At 35.3% G+C, this 19,026-nt stretch overlaps 1 protein-coding gene across 13 annotated transcripts in view; it reads left to right on the forward strand.

Moving 5' to 3' along the window:
• LOC127018231 (sodium channel protein type 2 subunit alpha-like) overlaps nt 1-19,026 on the forward strand; it is a 49,154-nt gene that overhangs the window by 27,681 nt on the left and 2,447 nt on the right. For 9 of the 13 annotated variants that reach the window (XM_050899724.1, XM_050899713.1, XM_050899718.1 and 6 more), the window contains 7 exons: nt 3,564-3,681; nt 5,622-5,776; nt 7,022-7,195; nt 12,381-12,503; nt 12,771-13,052; nt 15,514-15,571; nt 16,383-16,516. In XM_050899724.1, coding sequence (XP_050755681.1) covers nt 3,564-3,681; nt 5,622-5,776; nt 7,022-7,195; nt 12,381-12,503; nt 12,771-13,052; nt 15,514-15,571; nt 16,383-16,516 — 1,044 coding nt within the window. Of the gene's footprint in view, nt 1-3,563; nt 3,682-5,621; nt 5,777-7,021; nt 7,196-12,380; nt 12,504-12,770; nt 13,053-15,513; nt 15,572-16,378; nt 16,517-19,026 lie in introns of all 13 variants that reach the window. The other 4 variants (XM_050899715.1, XM_050899714.1, XM_050899721.1 and 1 more) reach the window with 2 other exon arrangements.

Below are 19,026 nucleotides of genomic sequence, written 5' to 3' on the forward strand. Positions count from 1 at the left end.
GTCCTCTTTTTAAGAGGTTCCTGAACATACTCTCCAAAGCGCTGTTATCAGCAATCGTCTTTCACATTTTACTGCAGTTCTTCACTTCCTTCTCCAGCAAAAAGAGACTCAGTCTACTTAAATTAAAAAGAAAAGAGAGAGAGAGTGATCCTTAGTAAATGAGAAGATGAGAATATGCAGCACAGTCCTCCTGTGGGTTTGGTTTTGTTTTTTTTTTAAATTGCATAAGACAATGTTTCCCTTTTATTCCTCATATTAACAGCTGTATTGCTGGTAATTTGTTCTTTGCTTTGGAGGTTGGGAAACATATCAGATTTTCCTTTACTGTTTGAATATCAGAATGTGAATGACTTATAAGTTGAATGCACAGTAAGTTGCACCATGTGAATAATCAGTGGCCTACTTCTTATTAGCTCTTATTTTACGGAGTTTTCTTTGAAGTCATTATCTGCAATTTTGTGTACGCTTTCATTTATTATTTTCAAGATGATGCTCACTAAAGATTGACTCTTTATTAATTACCTCAAGCAATCCTAAGTGGCTTCTGTGTGACAATTTGTAGTAGTAACATTAGTCTTGCAAGTATTTGTGCCATCGTACCTTGACTCCTTCAGGAAAAAAGGAAGATCATGAGCTCCAAATTTTGACCTTATAACAGTACAGTAGATATTTGTATTGAAAAAATTAATGTAGTCAAAATTTGAATAGCTTTTAACTGCCAACAGTGAAAAAGGAAAAAAGTATTATATTGAGGGAATTTTCTCTAACAAAAATGTTTTATCTGCTGATTTGCAAACATTAAGGCAGCTAATGAACTTTTGAGTACATGAGTTGACCCATTCAATCCAGTGCTTAGTGTATATACAATGTGGCCTTCTTACCTTAGTTTGGTAAGCTTTGAACAGCAGCTAAGTGCCCTGGAAGGTGAAGGATGAACATTTCTGTCTTTCCTAAAAGACCTGTTCCTTGAGTGATTCACAAAATCGGTTAGATCTCTGCGAACTTTGTCCACAGCAAAGAAACTAACTGAATTTTTAATTAGAACAGGAAACTCTTCTATGCATATTGCTTTTTACCATGTTTTTTCTTTTGTTTGTTTGATACCTTAATCTTAGTGAAAAATATGAGCACCCCACATGAAAAAGAGAACCAACGTTTAATTAAATCTGTAACTCTTAAGCACAGGATTATATCCTACACTGTCCTTAGAAGAAAGAGGGAACCAGGCTACCTGTCCTTTATATCAAAATAGTTCATTGAGCCTCTAATTTGATTTCTAGAGTCAAGAAAGTTGCCTTTCTTAACTAAAAATAAAAAAATTCTCTAATCTCTGATTCTTCTACCATGTATTAAATGAGATATATAACTTCATGTTCTAAATACATTGATTCTTTTCAGTTTCTTTTCTGTTTATGGTTGTTCATCTTTTAATGTTGGTAATTCATAAAAATCTGTATTCTTTCGGTTGAATTCATGTCATCTGCTCAAACGGTGTACTAAGTAGCTTACAGTTCAAATGACCAGGGTACTTTATGTTGTTTTTAATTTTTATTAGCAATATGACACAAAACTTCCTTACTCTTAAAAAAAATATATTTTTAAAATTAGTAATTTGATTTATAATTCAATTCATTATTTCAGTTTACCCACCACTGCTGCAACATTTTGCAATATATATGCTATGTCATGGAATGATGAAAGCAACATATTAATAAAATGATGGAGGTATATAGTGCTGTCCTCAGGTTCAGTAGAATTAGTGATAAGAAAAGATGTTTGCTGTGAATATTGATATTTTAAAATTAATGCTACTAAAAATGAAAAGTGTTTACATTAAATATGAGTAATTTGGGGGTTCTATTCCAAATAATCCATTTCTAAAGTAGCAGTAGGCAATATTACTGAATCATTTTTAATAAAAGTTAATGCAGAACACTGGGTTACTTTTTCTTATTACATTGTCTCTGTCTTCTTTCACAAACATAGCAAAAAAAAAATTTGTTTAATATCTAAAATAATTTTGTGCTTTCACATTTTGCAGTTGAGGTGTAAATATAGCTTGAATGGATAGTGCCTGTAACTTGTCTGCTTTTATATCTTAAATGTCTCTTAATCATGCAAGTCTAGCTAAATTAATGAAAATGGTGTTAATTCTACAAAACTGAGCCTGTTTTACAAACTGTGCTTACATCATTCCCTACAGACATTTAGTTGTGTGAATTCATTACTGATGTTATATACTTCTTGATAATAACATTGTAAAATGTCAGAGAGTGCTGTGACCAAAACTACTTTGACTTAGTTTGGTACTCATACTCAGATTAAGTGTACAGGACACTGCATCTTCCTTTAAAATCTCTAGACTATGGATTTTTGCAATACACATGGACATTACAAAATAAAAAATAAATTAAGGCTTATTCTGTTATTAGTAATTTTTTTCGTACTAATGTCACTTATGTAATTTTAGTTATTAAACAAAACAAAGAAAATCCTTTCTTTCTGGGTGTTAACTGTACAGGTATGTGTACCAGAGTAATGGGTAGTTTCAGAATGCACAATGTAATACATATGTGCATTGGCAAAAAAGAATGCAAATTAATGCCAGTTGAAATGTATTTATCATACTTTTTCCTTTTTGAAACTTATCAGTCTATATGAAAAAACATAAAAGGTGTTCATATGGTAGTGATATTTACAGGTTAACATAGGGCAGGCTGAATTTGTTTGTGAATGTGTTCAGGGTGATGTTCAAATTCACATCTGAAACAAGGCTTCATATTAATCCTGATTTTACTTCAGCATTTTCCAATCTAGATCATAAGAATGATCTTAAAATGAAAAATAACTAAATTATCTGTGGTCAAAGGTAACCAAATTTTATTATAAATTGTCATATATGCCGGAAGTGGTTAGCTTGCATCATACTGATGTTTAAGATGCCAGTGAAAAAGAACTGATAATTAACTTCCTTTGGTTTTATATTATGAATAATGGGCACTGAATTAAAATCAATCCTTAAAAATCTCCTACATTTTCTCCCTTGGACAGTTTACCCTGACACTTCACAATTTTTAAAGTTTTTTGCTGTCAGGATTTACTGTCTTCAGGTTGAGGAGACTGCTCTAATACCGACATACTGCTCTAGCTACCAACATACATCATCTTAAAGCATACAGTATAACTGGTATTGGTTTAAAATGTAGCAAGAGAAATTACAGTAAGAAAATAGAAGTAGAAAACAAAATAAATAGAATATGTATCAGAAAATCTGCTTGGTAGTAGTAAACTTTGATGAATGATAACACTGTACTATATTTAGACCAGAAATTCTGAAATTCCATGAAAGATTACATGATACGCCTTGCAATCTCTAGGTAGAAAGTGGATGATTTATGCACATTTCAACAGCATTGACTGCTATATGTGGATGTTTGTGTGTATTTCTGGTGACAAATATTGTTGTTGTTATTATTTGCACACAGTGTTGCATGCTTAAAGTTAATTACAGTTCTAAAAATGTAAATATTAGTAAAGTGTAACTTATCGAATTTTATTTTCAGAAGCTAAATTTTTCCAGCTCATCTGAAGGAAGTACAGTTAATTTAGGTCTCTTTGGAGAAGAAAAAGCTGAAACTGAACCAGAAAAAGCATCAGAGCTTCAGGCATGCTTTACAGAAGGTATGTTTTACAGAAGGTATGGAAATAAAATTTGGGGTTAGCAATTACATTTTGGTTGTTTGCAACAAGCATCGGCAGTTCAAGGAAGCTATTTGCTACAGCAGTCCTGGATCCTAGTCTGTCAAGTCTTATGGTTAGTTTTGCCTGTTGTAGATCTACTGAAGTCCATGGAGCCATTTGTGTGATGCAAAGTTAAATATGTGTGTATGTGATCATTTATAATATTTTTAAATAAACCCTAGGCACAATTCTGTAAACTGATTTTCAGCAATCAGTAATCCTGTTGATTTAAATGACATTCTCAGTAGTGAAATCTGCAAGACCAAACCCTACACCAGGTTCACTCCACTGAGAAATTTAAGCCAGAATCGTGTGATTACCCATGGTCCTTCACAGTGCTAGAAAGCAATCCAGTGGATGATTCAGATCTTGGAAAGTGTGACTCAAACAATGGTGGTGTTATATTGACATTACACCATTAATGGGGGGAGGGGGTGCATAAATATAATGTGGGATGCAACAGGTGAATGAGATCCTATGTTTTTATTCAAGTAAAGAAGTCTTAACAGCGTACTTGCATGTCCTTAGAAGTTTTGATTTATTTTAGTTCTGTATAGCTATATCCTTTAGGGGACTACTGAAATTTACTGTATAGGAATGTATTTCCCATTTTTGTGATAGTACAGATTTTACTTTCCTTTTAAGTCATCATTAAAATAATTCAAAACAGAATATGTTCCAGGATTAACTCTCCTATCCTATCCATGCTTTTTGATTTACTGTTACGAAGACACCTTTGACTTAGGCTAGGACTCTTGTTCTTTGAAATATTATTTCACTCGTCTTTAAAAAAACAAAATTGTTTTGGAATGTGGGGCTATATTGAATATATTAAGCTCTTGATTAAAAAAAAAGTAAAGTTAAAAAGTAAAAAAGTAAAAGTAAAAAAGTTAAAATTTTTCCTTATCCTTATATTATGTGATGTCTATCAATCCTTGGGAATAAGATTAATTTTTCCATAATGTAGGCATTTTGAGTAGTTGAAGGTAAGGTAAACCATGCTGTTCACAGTGGTAGCTGTTTTATCTGAGCTGATGACATATAGCGTAACTTACTTGTAACATATGAACTTAATGACACTCACAGGAAAAGTAGAATACTGCCTTTGGGACCCATTAAAATCGTTTAAACTTAGTTATGTTTCTGTGTGATTAATCATTTTTAAAGAAATAAGGGGACTACTATTAGCTAGGCAGATACTGAGTGAGGTTCATTGAAAACTGTGCCTTGAGGCCCCATGATAAGGTAGGGAGCTCTCCAAGGTGAAGCAGAATTCTGTGGATGGTTACCACAAATCTGTACCACGTGGAAAAGCTCTCACAATCTGCAGTTAAATTAGTTGTTTATGTCATGAAAGAAGTATCCTTAGTCAGCCCGTGAAGCTGAGGTCGTTCCTCAGTATAATAAAATACAGGGTGTTTACGTCTGTGTGATTTATTTGAACCTTAGCTGAGAGACAAAAGTGCTTTTAAAAGAAGCTGCTGTACTCTTGAACTAGTTCATGTGAAAGTTGCTATGTGTTTATGCTCTTTGTTTCTACTCCCTGACAATTCTCATATGTTCTTTGATTATCTGTATATAAAGGAAAAATAATTTTTTAAAATTTGTGTATAAATTAAAATTAGCTCAATTAGATGACTTTTTTTTTTTTTTATTCTAAGCTTGATGTACCATCAGGGTAGTAGAAAAACTGCATACGTGCAGGTTTTCCTACATCCAAAGTATCAAATCGAGAAGGTAAGGATGCCTTAAGTAGCATGCAGTAGTTTGAAGTGTACATTGAAGTAATTTGAACCTCATGAAACAGGAGCTAGTTAAGAGTGATTTTGCTTTTTCAGGATAATGAAAATTCTACAGTTTGTCATTGTTTGTATTATTAGGCTGTATACGGAAGTTTAAATGCTGTAAAGGCAGTATGGAAAGCACAAAAGGAAGACTCTGGTGGAACCTTCGAAAAACCTGCTACAAGATAGTAGAACACAACTGGTTTGAAACTTTCATTGTCTTCATGATTCTTCTCAGCAGTGGTGCTCTGGTACGTAGAGCTTGCACCCATAGAAACAGTACCTATAAAAAATGTTTTATCAAAGATATTATTATAACACGTCTGTGTTCATTAAGAAAAAAAATACAAAGTTGGCTTGAAAGAGAGCTTGGAACTAAATTCCCAGAATATTTTGGGTAGTGCATATAAAATAAGTCATTAAAATTCTGCTGTCAAATAACATTCTGCAGATGAATTTTTTATGAATACAAGGTGATATGTGTGTGTGAGGGTGCTTATGAAAAAGATTACACTAAAAATCTTGTTTAAGAAATTATAAAAATCATACAAAATGAATTGTATGCAATAACTGGAACAATTATTCTATTTTAAATTAAAATTGTCCCCAAAAGCAGTACAGATACTGAATTCATCATGTTCTCAGTTAATTTTTTGCTTTAGTTTTAGTTTCAGTATTTCTAGACTGTTACATAGGAATCCTTGAATTCCTTTGTACTATTCTTAGTGACATTTATTCCTTCACACAGCTACTAAGTATTGGGTTCTTTTTTGTTGTTGATTGACATAGGATTTGGTATATACTGTCGTTATCTCTGCTCTGGCACCTGAAGCACCATATCCGTTCCTTCTTCTCTGACCTTGGTGTTTGCAGGGTAGTTTCTCTCACTTCTTTCCTTCAGTCCTTATACTGCCGTGCGGTGTTTTGCCCTTTCTTAAATATGTTTTCCCAGAGGCACCACCAGCTTCACTGATGGGCTCAGCTGCTTCCTGTGGTGGGTCCATTGTGGAGCTGGCACAGGGCAGCCCCTGGCCTCTTCTCACAGTGGCCACCCCTGCAGCCTCACGCTGCTAAAACCTTGCCACCAACACCCAATATTGGAATTCAGCAAAGATCAGCAGCAAGATAATATTTGGTCACTGTAGCTCATTAGTCTCTTTTGTTAGTTGAATTTATTATAATCGGGAGACTGCCTTCTGACTGAGCCTGACTGGGCTTTTCAGGGTGACAAATTGTAATTGTGTTGACTATTATTGAAATTTCTAAAAACCTTTTTGGCAGCTTCAGTCATTATATTGTAATTCCATTATCAGGCAATGATAAAATCTAACTCGGAAAGAACACAATTGTAATCTCTGCTCATGCTGACTTCTCAAGGTAAAACATCTAAAGTTGAAAGCGATTTTACTTTGACGTTTTTAGTTCAGTTGTTTTGGCTTAATTAGTAGTTTGCAAAGACCTATGAACATCTGACTTATGTAACCCATTCTTCACAGGCTTTTGAAGATATATATATTGAACAGCGCAAGACTATAAAAATCATACTGGAATATGCTGATAAAATCTTCACTTACATCTTTATTCTGGAAATGGTGCTAAAATGGGTGGCCTATGGATTTCAAACTTATTTCACTAATGCTTGGTGCTGGCTGGACTTCCTGATTGTTGATGTAGGTACTATGCTTTCTAAGTAGCCTATTTCTGTTGTTGAGGCAGGTCCTTTTATGTAACTTCAATCTGATACATATATATATATACACACAGTGAAAAATATAAATTGGGTTTAGAAGAACAGGAAATGACATACCGGTGAATAAGATTCCATTGTAATTATTCAGTGAGTAACTAAATCTGCCTTTATATTTATGCTGTCATTGACTCCATGTGTTCTGTCTGTGTTTTACTGCGCTGGGTCCCAACCAGTGAGTGAGGACTATCAGCTGATTGGACTTCAGTCTTCTGGATTTGGTGACAGAGAACAAGGAGGAAGCAGACACAGAAAGGAAAGGGAAATTTAAGTAGGGGTAGGACAGTTGATCCTGGGCTTAATGGGTCACTGGCAAAGAACTGCAGGGGAGAATGATATCAGGAAATCAAGAAGACAGCAAAAGAAGGGGGGGGCAAGGGGGCAGCAACTGGAGTAAAGAGAAGGATTGAGGAAAACAAAAAGCGATGGCCAATGGATCAGTATAAAAAGGTAGAAATCATTAATTCGCAATCCTCATTTTGATTGTTATGGTGCTCACTGTGCTAGGCTGCAAGGCTAATTTCAGTGCAACTCTTCCACTTTTCATTGACACATGACTTTCTAAAGATTCTTTTTGGAAGCTGAAATTATTTTGGTTTTGATTGGCTCTGTCTCTGATCATAGAGAATGCCTCTTGTTGCCTCTCTGAATTCTGAATTCTTATAACAGAAAAAAAGCCAGGTTCTAGGTGACAGGGTTAATGTTTTTCAACAATTACAATATAAAGTAGTGTTGAAATTGCACTCCAAATAAATTAATGAGATTAGCGACATTGCATGATATGTTCTTATAAAGGAGTTCTTTCTCTTTGCGTAGACATTTGAGTGGAAATTCAACAAATGGACAGGGGAAAACTCTATTAATCAGATGGATTCTGGAATCTAGGACAGAAATTTTGTCCCCTACCAAAAGAACTGAAACTTACCTGATGCTCTTTTTTAAATACTTTTTTTGGAGGGAATGGCACAAGTGATGTTTGTTATTTGTCTTTCTCATTTAACTGTGCTTCTCTTTTTAGCATCAGTTATGGGGCGGGGGCACAGAATCCCCATTCTGAGCAAATGGGCTAACTCAGTGACATAAGATAATATATGTTTTCTCTGGGAAATGCAATTTTCCGCTTTCTCCTTTCATGTCCTCTCCGTTTCTTCTGTTGTGAACACCCAATATATACTTATACAAAGTATAAAGTCAACATGTATTCCCAGAACAGATGTATTCATCTCTAAGAAACTTAGTAAGTATAAGAGGTTCTCCCCTTTCCTTAAGATTAAATTCTGCAAAACAAGATACCCTCAACAAAGCAAAGGAAAAAAAGATATGACTGTCTTTGAGTGAGGCTGAATATAATAATTTTTTTAATATTTGCTTTCTTTATGGATGCCATAGACTTCTGATTTTTTTTATTCTAACTCAAATGTTAAACAAAAAAGTATGACAATTTTATAATTAATGGGAAATGAGCAGCAATCGTCCAGATGGATTTTGTCGTCTTTGCATAAAATTGTTGATGCCATGCTTTAGTCTCATTTCCTGTTAGGATTCCAAGACAGTATGTTTCCGGAACCTTGTGATACTTAAATTTGCATTTCTGTTTGTCCATTAGAGTTGTCATTTGTGAAAATGAAAGCAAATAAATAAATAAATAAATGTATTACTATTTAAGAAGTATTCAGAATTAGTATCTTTGTACAAGCCTGTATTGTGAAAGGTTGATCTTGAATTGTGTTTAAGATTAATTCTTCTTAGTAAAGCATACCATATCTCCATATGGATAGGTATGTGCTATTCCTTTTTTCAGTGATTTCAGTGCTTTCACATAGCCATCTTCATCTCTTGCTTGAAATGCCTATGTCTTATGACCCTATAGCAGCAGATCATAGAATAATTTAGGTTGGAAGGCACCTTTGGAGGTTTTGTGGTCTAGCTCCTTGCCTTGAAAGCAGGGCTAGCTTAGAATTAGCTCTAACCTCAATGTTAGATTAGGCTGCTCAGGGTGATACCCAGTTTTGAATGGAGATTCTGCCACCTTACTTGGCAATCTGTTTCCAGTGTTTGACCACATGTATTGTAAACCAGCTCTTCCCCCCCACCCCCATCCCCTGAAAAAGTCGGTGGTCGTCTGCTTAGCTTTTTCTGACTTTATTGCCAGATTTACTTGTTACTGTGTTCAGCTAGTAGCAAGCAACTTTGACTCTTTCTTTTACTACTGGCATTTTACCTGTTGGTTTAGGTAACACGCAGTGTGCTGCCTTCAACTGTTTGAATCTGTTTGCTTTATCTTCCTGTCCTGTGCCTTTATCCAGCTAAACATTGAACAAATTTGCCATACCAGTAGCAGCCTAATTAAATGTTTCACAGTGAGGCAATATTTTACAGGATCTTTTTAGGCAAACTGGTCTGTACCTATCGGTCTAAACTCTCCAGTCTGTCCCCTATTTGGGAAAGAACTTACAGCACACAAACAGAAATTCTTACCCATTCTGATGTTCACAGTGTTTCCAGAAAAGGGTAGTTAGTCCCAAAACAAGTACAAATGCTGGTTTTGCTCAGCCTTCCATGTGCAATTTCAAAGGGTATAATGAAAAAGAACAAACATAGGATTGTGTAGTGTTTTGAGAGCTTGCTTGAACTACCCTTAGAGGAAAGAAATCTGCATAAGGCTTCCTCATGTGTAAATGCAACAGGAGACAGCCATCTGGAGTGGAAGACTCAGTGAGGGCAGAAGGCATTGACTCTCACCAGAAAACAGCAGGACAATCAGCTTTTGAGCTGTTAATCCAGCTGTACTGAAGGTTTCAAAAATTCTCGTGGATTAGATCCTCTCTTCCACAACAGTAGTAATGATAAAAGAGGAAAAATCTCAAGCCACGTTAATTGTCCAAAACACAAGCAGTTTTAACAAATCCAAAGTACGATGTTTCCACCTTACGTTAACAATGTGCTTTTCTGCAAATGCCCTATTTGGTAGTTACAAGAACAGAAAGTTGAAATGAAGCTGAGGATGGATTCTGTCTTACATGTATCATTACAGTGTGTTTTTTACATTTCCCCTTCTTTTTGGTACAATATACCTTTTGAATTTACTGTATTGGTGAAAGTATATATTATTTTATAATTCTACATCATGTTACAGTTAGCACTTTTATATGTGGAAGAAAGTTCAGAACTGGTATCAGGAGTTGTCCAAACCATGTTCATACATAAGGAAGAGGAGGAAATTATTTATTTAAAAAAAAAAAGAATGCTTGCATGCACATGCACACACATCCACCGATGGTACCAGAAAAATTAAGCTTTAATTGCCATCAGCACCATGTGATGAGATGAACTGTCCTCCCTCACCTTTCTCCCCTCCAAAAAAAGGAAGCAGAAAAAAGCAATATGTTAAACTGTATTTTAGTTTCCAAAGAAAGATAAAATTACGGCATCATTAAGTAGAGATTTGCTAATCTTGCAGGAAGAGGATTTCTTGCAGTGCAAATATGCAAATATAACAACTGCATTATCTAAGAAAATATGGTTACCTGACAGGAATACTTGAAACAGATTTTCTCTATATCTTCTTTAGAATTATAAAAGTAAGGTGTAATGATCTTAAGGTCTTGATGGATTCATGTGGATTAATGCTTTCTATGCTAAATGTTTGTCTAGCATTTGAATTTAAAGAAGGCACAGTCTTCTGAAACTGAGTATTATAGTTGAGTTTGTATAGGAAATCAGATGGGTGGCATAAACGAAGGTCATTCCATTCAGTGAATGTGTTGTTTTTCTGAATCTTCTCCTAGTTTTTTTTTTCCTTTTTTTAATGAAATTTTCTTCTGTTGAACTACGTGGCCTAATTATAATTACTTCAGCAGCTGAATTATCTAAAGTTTTAGATGGGTTATTTCATAAATACAGGTATATAGTCATCCATGATAAGGCATTGTAGTGATCACTGACTTGTATTTCATATATTGCACAGATGTTGAGTTCCCTGAATTAATTTGGTTTTATCTAGTTTGTGTGATTTACAAAAAACCTTGCATCTTGATTTTTTAAAATCACCCTTGATTTTATTAAAACGCTGCCTGCTACATTTACAAGACATAAAAAATTAGGCAGTTTCTCCTTGTTGTCTATGTATTTTATAATGTGCCATTGTTTAACCCATTTCAGTACTCTAAGGCAGATAACTCTAAAGCATATCTGCCAGCTTCTTGATCATTCTTGGACTTAGAATTTTTAACTTCAGTTTTGAACTTCAAACACCGGAAACAATGCTCTTTGCCAAATGGAGGTAAACATAGATTTTCTTCTGGTGCTTGATATTATGACTTTTAAATATCCAGATTGCAGTAGTCTGAAGAGACAACAAGCCATAGCTCACAAGTAAATTATTAACTCTGTCATAACTCCACTTCCCAGGGAAGTGCTGTCTACTGTTCTGTGCATTTGAGTGCATTGCTTTTAGGTAATCATATTGACATTGGTATTTCTTTGTGCCTGTCGTACAGTTAGGAGTCACGCGTGTCAGATTCCTGTCTGACTGAGTATGACACTGCCAAGCCTGTCATCATCTGCAGGCAATATGAATTTCTAGTTATTCATATATCTGCTATTATGTGAATTATTCTAAGTGCAAATTACCAGAAGAAAATGCTGCTGGCTCACATTTTATCATGACTATAATAATACATCTGTAGTAGACCACTGTTTAGTATTGTAACATGTCCTGTAGAATGGGATTAGGTTTTCAGTAACATTTCAGGCTTTGGCTGAGTTTATTGGGAAGATGAGCTTTTATTCAAATTCTTTTTATCCAAATTGCCCTTCATTTTGCACAGGTATAATGTACATTCTTCTAACTAGCACTCTCTCTGTGATGAAAATTCCAGAGATTAAGGTCTCTTTTTGTTTAAACTGTTCTGAAATTTACACACAATGTTCTATTAATTTTTAAAATTTTTTGTTCTTTTTTATTTTTCTTGCTAGAAGCTTAGGGTCCTTGTGAACTTTTTTCTGATATCCAGATCAAAGTTTTCTTCCTTGAGGCATTACATTTGTATTGTGAGGCTATTAAAAAAAAAAAATTTAAAAAAATTGTTTTGTTTTGTTTCCTCTAGGTCTCCTTGGTTAGCTTAGTAGCTTATGCCCTTGGTTTCTCAGAACTCAGTGCAATTAAGTCCCTCCGAACATTAAGAGCTTTGAGACCTCTAAGAGCTTTGTCACGCTTTGAAGGCATGAGGGTAAGAAAAAAAGAAATCGCGTGTAAAACAAATCCATAAAAATATGCCTAATTATAAAATCACGGAGGAACACTGAACTGCATGTCTGTTTTCAAGGCCAACAGTAGCATGTTAGATTGTATTACATGTGTTATTCCTTTTCTATTTGCATTACTTCAATGTATTTTGTTTTACATTAAATCTTTTGCTGTATTTAAAAAAAAAGGACTCTTTTTACTGCTCTACATATTCTTTTTAAAAAGTTTTTTTTCTGTGTTTATTTACTAGGTGGTTGTGAATGCTCTTACTGGAGCAATCCCATCCATTATGAATGTACTTCTGGTTTGTCTTACATTCTGGCTGATTTTCAGCATCATGGGAGTAAATTTGTTTGCTGGCAAGTTCTATCACTGTGTTAACACCACAACTGGTGAGCAATTCCCACCAGAGGAAGTCAATAATGTCACTGTGTGTGAAAATCTTATGGTGACTGCTGTGGATGTTCGGTGGAAAAATGTGAAAGTAAACTTTGATAATGTTGGAGCTGGATATCTTTCTCTGCTTCAAGTAGTAAGTGTATAAATTTTGATAAATTAATTTTCCGGTTTTGTAGCAGTAGCATTTAATTCCATAATTTTCAGTGTTATTTTACAATATATGAATGGATACAGGATTTGATTTTATAATTGTGTCCTATGAACCTAATTAATATTGCTTATGCTAAAATCTGATACATTCTCTGGCCATTTTGGAAGAGGAGGAATACCTAATATCTACCAGATGGATATAAAGTTCCTTGGCACCTAACTGCTAGTACCTTTTTCAAGTTCTACAGAAATACAGTATCTAGTGGGGGAAAAAAAAAAAGCAGCTAGGATTAATTTTCTTTTATTTGCTTGATCTGTTAAGGCATGTTGACTTAGATTTTTACCATGGTATTCAAATAGATACATTCTAGGGCTCATCTGACGTTCAAACAAGACACCTAATTATTGGTTTAGAAAAAGTTTTTAAATTCACTTTTTCCTTTCTCTTCTTTCCCTTTTTATTATTCTTACTAGTCCCACTCAAGTCATTGTCTATTATTGTCAAGTGGGTTTTCTGGAGATAGTTTTTAGTTTGTTTTTAAACTCCAGGTGAGCAGTTGCAGAATTTACTAATACTAGATTTCTAAGCATAAGCCTTTTTTAGAGGCAGAGTCTGTAAATCAGAGCCAATAGGACAGAAACGTATATTCCTAATTGGGTTCGCTTGACAAACTGCTTCTGGGAAAATATTTGTGCTCATAAGCACTTGGTAACTATTCTGTCTTTAAAAATCTCCAACTGCTAGTATTTAGTAGTTAGTAGGCTACCATCTGATCGCTCCAGGGAGTAACAGTAGCTATTGCTAAATAGCACTAGGCAGTTGCATAAATTACCAGTGTGGAAGACAGCAGTGCTTTTAGCTTTTGTAACATATCTTGCATAGAATGGTTCAGCTATGTAATGTTTCCAGTAAACATACTATTCATACCTTGTTTTTACTTAATATTATAGCTTAGAGGAGTAGGTTTGATGGAAGGCCTACTAGGTGGATAAGGAATTGGCTGGATGGCTGTGTCCAAAGCGTTACGGTCAGCAGCTTAATGTCCAAGTGGAAACCACTAACAAGCGGTATCTCTCAAGGGTCTGCACTGGGACCACTACTATTTAATAGCTTCATCAATGACATAGATAGCGGGATTGAGTGCACCCTCAGCAGTTTGCAGATGACACCAAGCTGAGTAGTGGAGTTGATATGCTGAGAGGGATGGGATGCCATCCTGAGGGACATTGGCGGGCTTGAGGAGTGGGCCCATGTGAACCTCATGAAGTTCAACAAGGCCATGTGCAAGGTCCTGCACATGGGTCAGGGCAATCCCCAGTATCAGTACAGACTGGAGGGTAAATGGATTGAGAGCAGCCCTGCAGAGAAGGACTGGGGATACTGGTGGACAAAAAATTGGACATGAGTCAGCAATTTGCGCTTGCAGCCCAAAAAGCCAATCATATCATCGGCTGCATAACAAGAAGTGTGGCCAACAGATCGAGGGGGGTGATATTCCCCATCCACTCCACTCTCATGAGACTTCACCAGTACAGGAAAGACATGGACCTCTTGGAGTGGGTCCAGAGGAGGGCAAAGCAGAAGTTCAGAGGGCTGGAACACCTCTCCTGTGAAGAAAGGCTGAGAGAGTTGGGATTGTTCAGCCTGGAGAAAAGAAGGCTCCAGGGGGACCTTATTGTGGCCTTTTAATATATAAAGGGGGCTTATAAGAAAGACGGAGAGAAAATTTTTCCCAAAGCCTGTAGTGACATGACAAGGGGCAACAGTTTTAAACTGGAAGAGGGTAGATTTAGATTGGATATAAGGAAGAATTTTTTTTTTTAAAATTTTTTTTTTTTAATGATAAGGTGGTGAGACACTGGAACAGATTGCCCAGAGGAGTTGTGGATGCCCCATAATTGGAAGTGTGTGATGTAGTGAAAGATGTCCCTGCCTGTGGCAGAGGGGTTGGACTAGATAATCTCTAAAGGTCCCTTCCAAGCCAAACCATTCTATGATTCTATTATTTCTTAAGATTTCTTGGGACTACTTATATTCTGGAGTTTCTTCTAGGACTATTTGCATATTCTGTCTGAAAAATGCCAACCCATGATGGCTGATCTTTGGAGTCCTCCTCCAGTTTTTTAGTAGTCAGAAAGTTAGAACTGAGAGCCTTGTTATAAATTGCAGTCTTTCTGTTATGCTAAGATATTGATTGCAACTCATCCCACATGGAGTTTATATGAATTTGCATGAAGATTATAATTTATTCAGTGTTTAAGTATTAGGGAGAAGTATTCCACAGTAAATTACTTCCTGTGAATACTTCACTCGTGTCTTACCAGACTTTTAATATTCCTCTTTATTTTTGTGGATGCAAATACATTGCAGAAGACAGTGTTTTATTTAGAATGTTTAACAAAGTGGAGCTTTGATAGAAAATATTAACAAACTTTGTTTTTAGGCAACATTTAAAGGATGGACGGAGATCATGTACGCTGCGGTTGATTCTAGAGAAGTGAGTGCAATATAAAATTTACTGAGTGAAAACAAATGTAAGATTGATGTAATGCTTCTTGAATGGCAGTTGAAATAAAGTAAAATATAAAGAATAAAAATGTAAAACCTTGACAAATTTCCTATATAAATCTATGCACTATAAAGTAGTTAAGTGCACATACTTTTAATAGGTAAATAAAATTATAGCAGTACATCTACGTAAAGTATTACTAATTTAATAAGTCCTCTGTAAATAACAAAACTAATGAAATCGGGTTTCCTATTAATTTATGTCACTGAGATCATACAGATTAGGAAACAAGTTTTTCCTGTGTCTCCAAAAATAACCCAAATAATCAAGTGACATCACCTGCAATAGCTAGTCCAGAGCTGCAGACTCTGGTGATCTCCAAAAATAAAATGGCTGAATTTTGCCTTGTTTTCTGTTAATGCTGGTATTTGTTTGCATCTCTCCTCTATCCAGCTCCTGAGTTGCATAAAGTCCATAGGAACTGAATTGCTTTTGAGATTTGCATGCTTCTGTCAAATCTAGTAGGAATTACATGAAACATCAAATGTCGTTAGAGAGAAACTGGCAGACAGAAAGGGGAGGAATGTCAGGTCTGTGTGTGCAATTACAGACACCTGTATTAAATAGATTTTCAAGTTCAAAGATAAGGCAAGTGTAGGGTATGCTCCAAAACAGCTGGTTTTCCCCCCTTGTCACGCAGTTGCTGTCCAGCTGGATGCAACTTCTGTTCCTGCTCGGTATTCTGTAATTTGTCTTAACTGTTATTTGTGATGTATTGCTGTTTTTCTATGTTACATAGACAGGAAAACAGCCCAAGTATGAGGAGAACCTGTACATGTATATTTACTTTGTTGCCTTTATCATCTTTGGATCGTTTTTCACCCTAAACTTATTCATTGGTGTCATCATAGATAACTTCAACCAACAAAAAAAGAAGATAAGTATCACATGTTTCATTTTCACAGCACTTCATTGTTGTTGAACATTCAGCAAATCTATGTAAGGATAAATATGAGTGTCTAAAATTTCTCATAGTAATAGAAAGAAAAAAACTCAGCTATTAAGATTTCCTTTTATTCTATTCAAAATAATGAAATTATAGTCTTTGCTTTTTAACGCATTTGAAGTAATTTAAACTGAATGTCTGAGTGTTCTTCACAGCCCTGTACAGCCCAATATGTTGTACATCAGAAAGTTATGTATTGTTTTTTGCTTACTGTTATGGTGCTGTGATAAAGCTATGTGAAAATGCAGATGGCTTCATGCAAGCAAACAGATGACAGGGAAGAAAGAATATGCAAAACTACAAATATCAAAATTGATAATCAGATAATGTATAACAGTACTGTGAAGGCCTTCTCAATTACAAAGAGACTAGTACGGACAAGCTGAATGCTGGAACTATGGCTCTGTATTGTAAGATTAGAGAGGGTTGGGAAACTGTCTTATGAGTTAGTAGTGAATTTGCAAGAGAAAAAAATTGTTGATGTTTGAAAATGTGTAGTTTTTCTTTTCAATGGAAATTGTTTCTATTATTCAAATGAACAGAGGATTGTGTCAAGAACTCCAGGAGCATTTAAATAGATTAAAATGCAGACTATGATGGCAAATTAAATTCTACTTGCTATTTAAACTATAAATGCTGTCTAAGGTCTAAAATAGTCTTATTTTTCTGTACACATTTCAAGCAGAATCATGCTGGAATATTGATTTTAAAAAAAGTGAGCTAAGTAGTAGCAAGGCAGTACATAATTTCTTCATTTGTGGTCCTAGATGGTTTGTCAAGTTTGATTCATTGTACTGAAAAAAGATATTGCTAGACTTACTGCAGTGGAAACTTCCGGTAAACCTTTCCACTTGAGATTGGAGTATGCAGCTTCATATGTTGCTTCTTCAGATCCTTTGAGTCTGTTATCTACAGACCCACATTATAGAAAGGATGAGTTTGTGGTTCCAAACCTGATGACATCTTCATCCTCCAAGATGTTTGCACCTCCCTTGGAATAAACATCAGGGGCTTCCAGTACTTAAGAGGAAGGTGGTTCAGTTTCTTATCCTTGGAGAGGAAGACTAAGATTATATACATGCTATTGGCATTTTTGGCAGTCTGTATGTAACAAGGTGACCTTACTCGGTAATGAGTTGATTATAAATTCTATTAAGTTCACTGGGCAGACACTGTCTACTGTAGTCATTATGACTCAGAAGACAGAGAAGGGTTCCTGCTAAAGGGCTTTTTCTGGCAGTGTGGTATACACCTCCTGTATATTTGTAGCTGTTGTTACTGTCACCAAGAAAGTCAAATACTGCAGATATCACAAAGGACAACAATTAGGCTGGGGAAAATTCTATCTACATGCTATTCTTCAGTTTCATGTAGCAAATTAGCAAACATTAGTCATCTGTCTTTTGAGTTTATAGATGCACCCATGCTCATAGAAATGTGCAGATCACGCAGTGCGTGGCTACCCAGCAGTGTTTTTCTTGTCTTTGTTCTGCCTTCACATCGCTGAGATCTCTCCATTTTGGGCAATGTTGTTGGGATATGAATGGGAAAGACCTCATGTTGCAATATACTGTCCCTGTGTAGTTAAACTGTGTGCATTTCTTCAGTCCCTGTGTGCATCCTACTTTCATTACATTAGTTCCCATGGGGAAAAAAATGTTCCACTAGCTGTCAGATTCCTAACCGTTACGGTCCTCAAAGGCATATAAGGTGTATCTCATCTTGAGATCACTATTCTCCCTATGGACAGCACACTGAGACGATGACTTGTTCACTCTTGATAGCCATTACATCAGTGAGGCAGCAGAAGAAAGCCCCAGTTCAATGCCAGTTCCGTTATAGCTTTTTTTTTATTTCCCACTGGCTAAAAATCTCCTGACAGTCATATCACATTTCCACCATAATCAGCAAATTAATTTCTTGTTTTTCTTCCAAAACCCTTACTCTCTAAGAACTGGATTTTACTTGAATATTTGGCTTATGAGGAGAGCATGCTAAACAGGATCTCTTTTGACTTCTAAATCTTCATGTCTGTGTGTAGCCATAGCTGAAAGACTCAAAGACATCTTCATCCAGATTCATCATTACTTTGATGAAGTATATCCTGAAAAGTAACATCAGTAATTTCTTTTTCCTCATATCAATTTCCTGATATCCCTGAAGGCATATTAGCTCTCAGTGAATCTTTCTACCTTTGAAGCTTTTTTTATTTCTGATTGATTGATTTACAGTGTGGAGTTTATGATGTTAGATTTAAAAGTATCTATGGAATGTATATTTTTCCAAGGGTTTTTCTGTACATATTTAATTGAATTAATCAGGTATGTATTTTTTTTAATAACAGATAGAAGTTCTGGTGTTTTTCTCCATTCCTTAATTTGTTTTATTTTTCCATCAAGACTTGTCAGATATTTTAACAATCTTTGATAAAATTACTATAT

This window comes from Gymnogyps californianus, chromosome 7 (assembly GCF_018139145.2).
Source record: "Gymnogyps californianus isolate 813 chromosome 7, ASM1813914v2, whole genome shotgun sequence".
Classification (NCBI taxonomy): domain Eukaryota; kingdom Metazoa; phylum Chordata; class Aves; order Accipitriformes; family Cathartidae; genus Gymnogyps; species Gymnogyps californianus.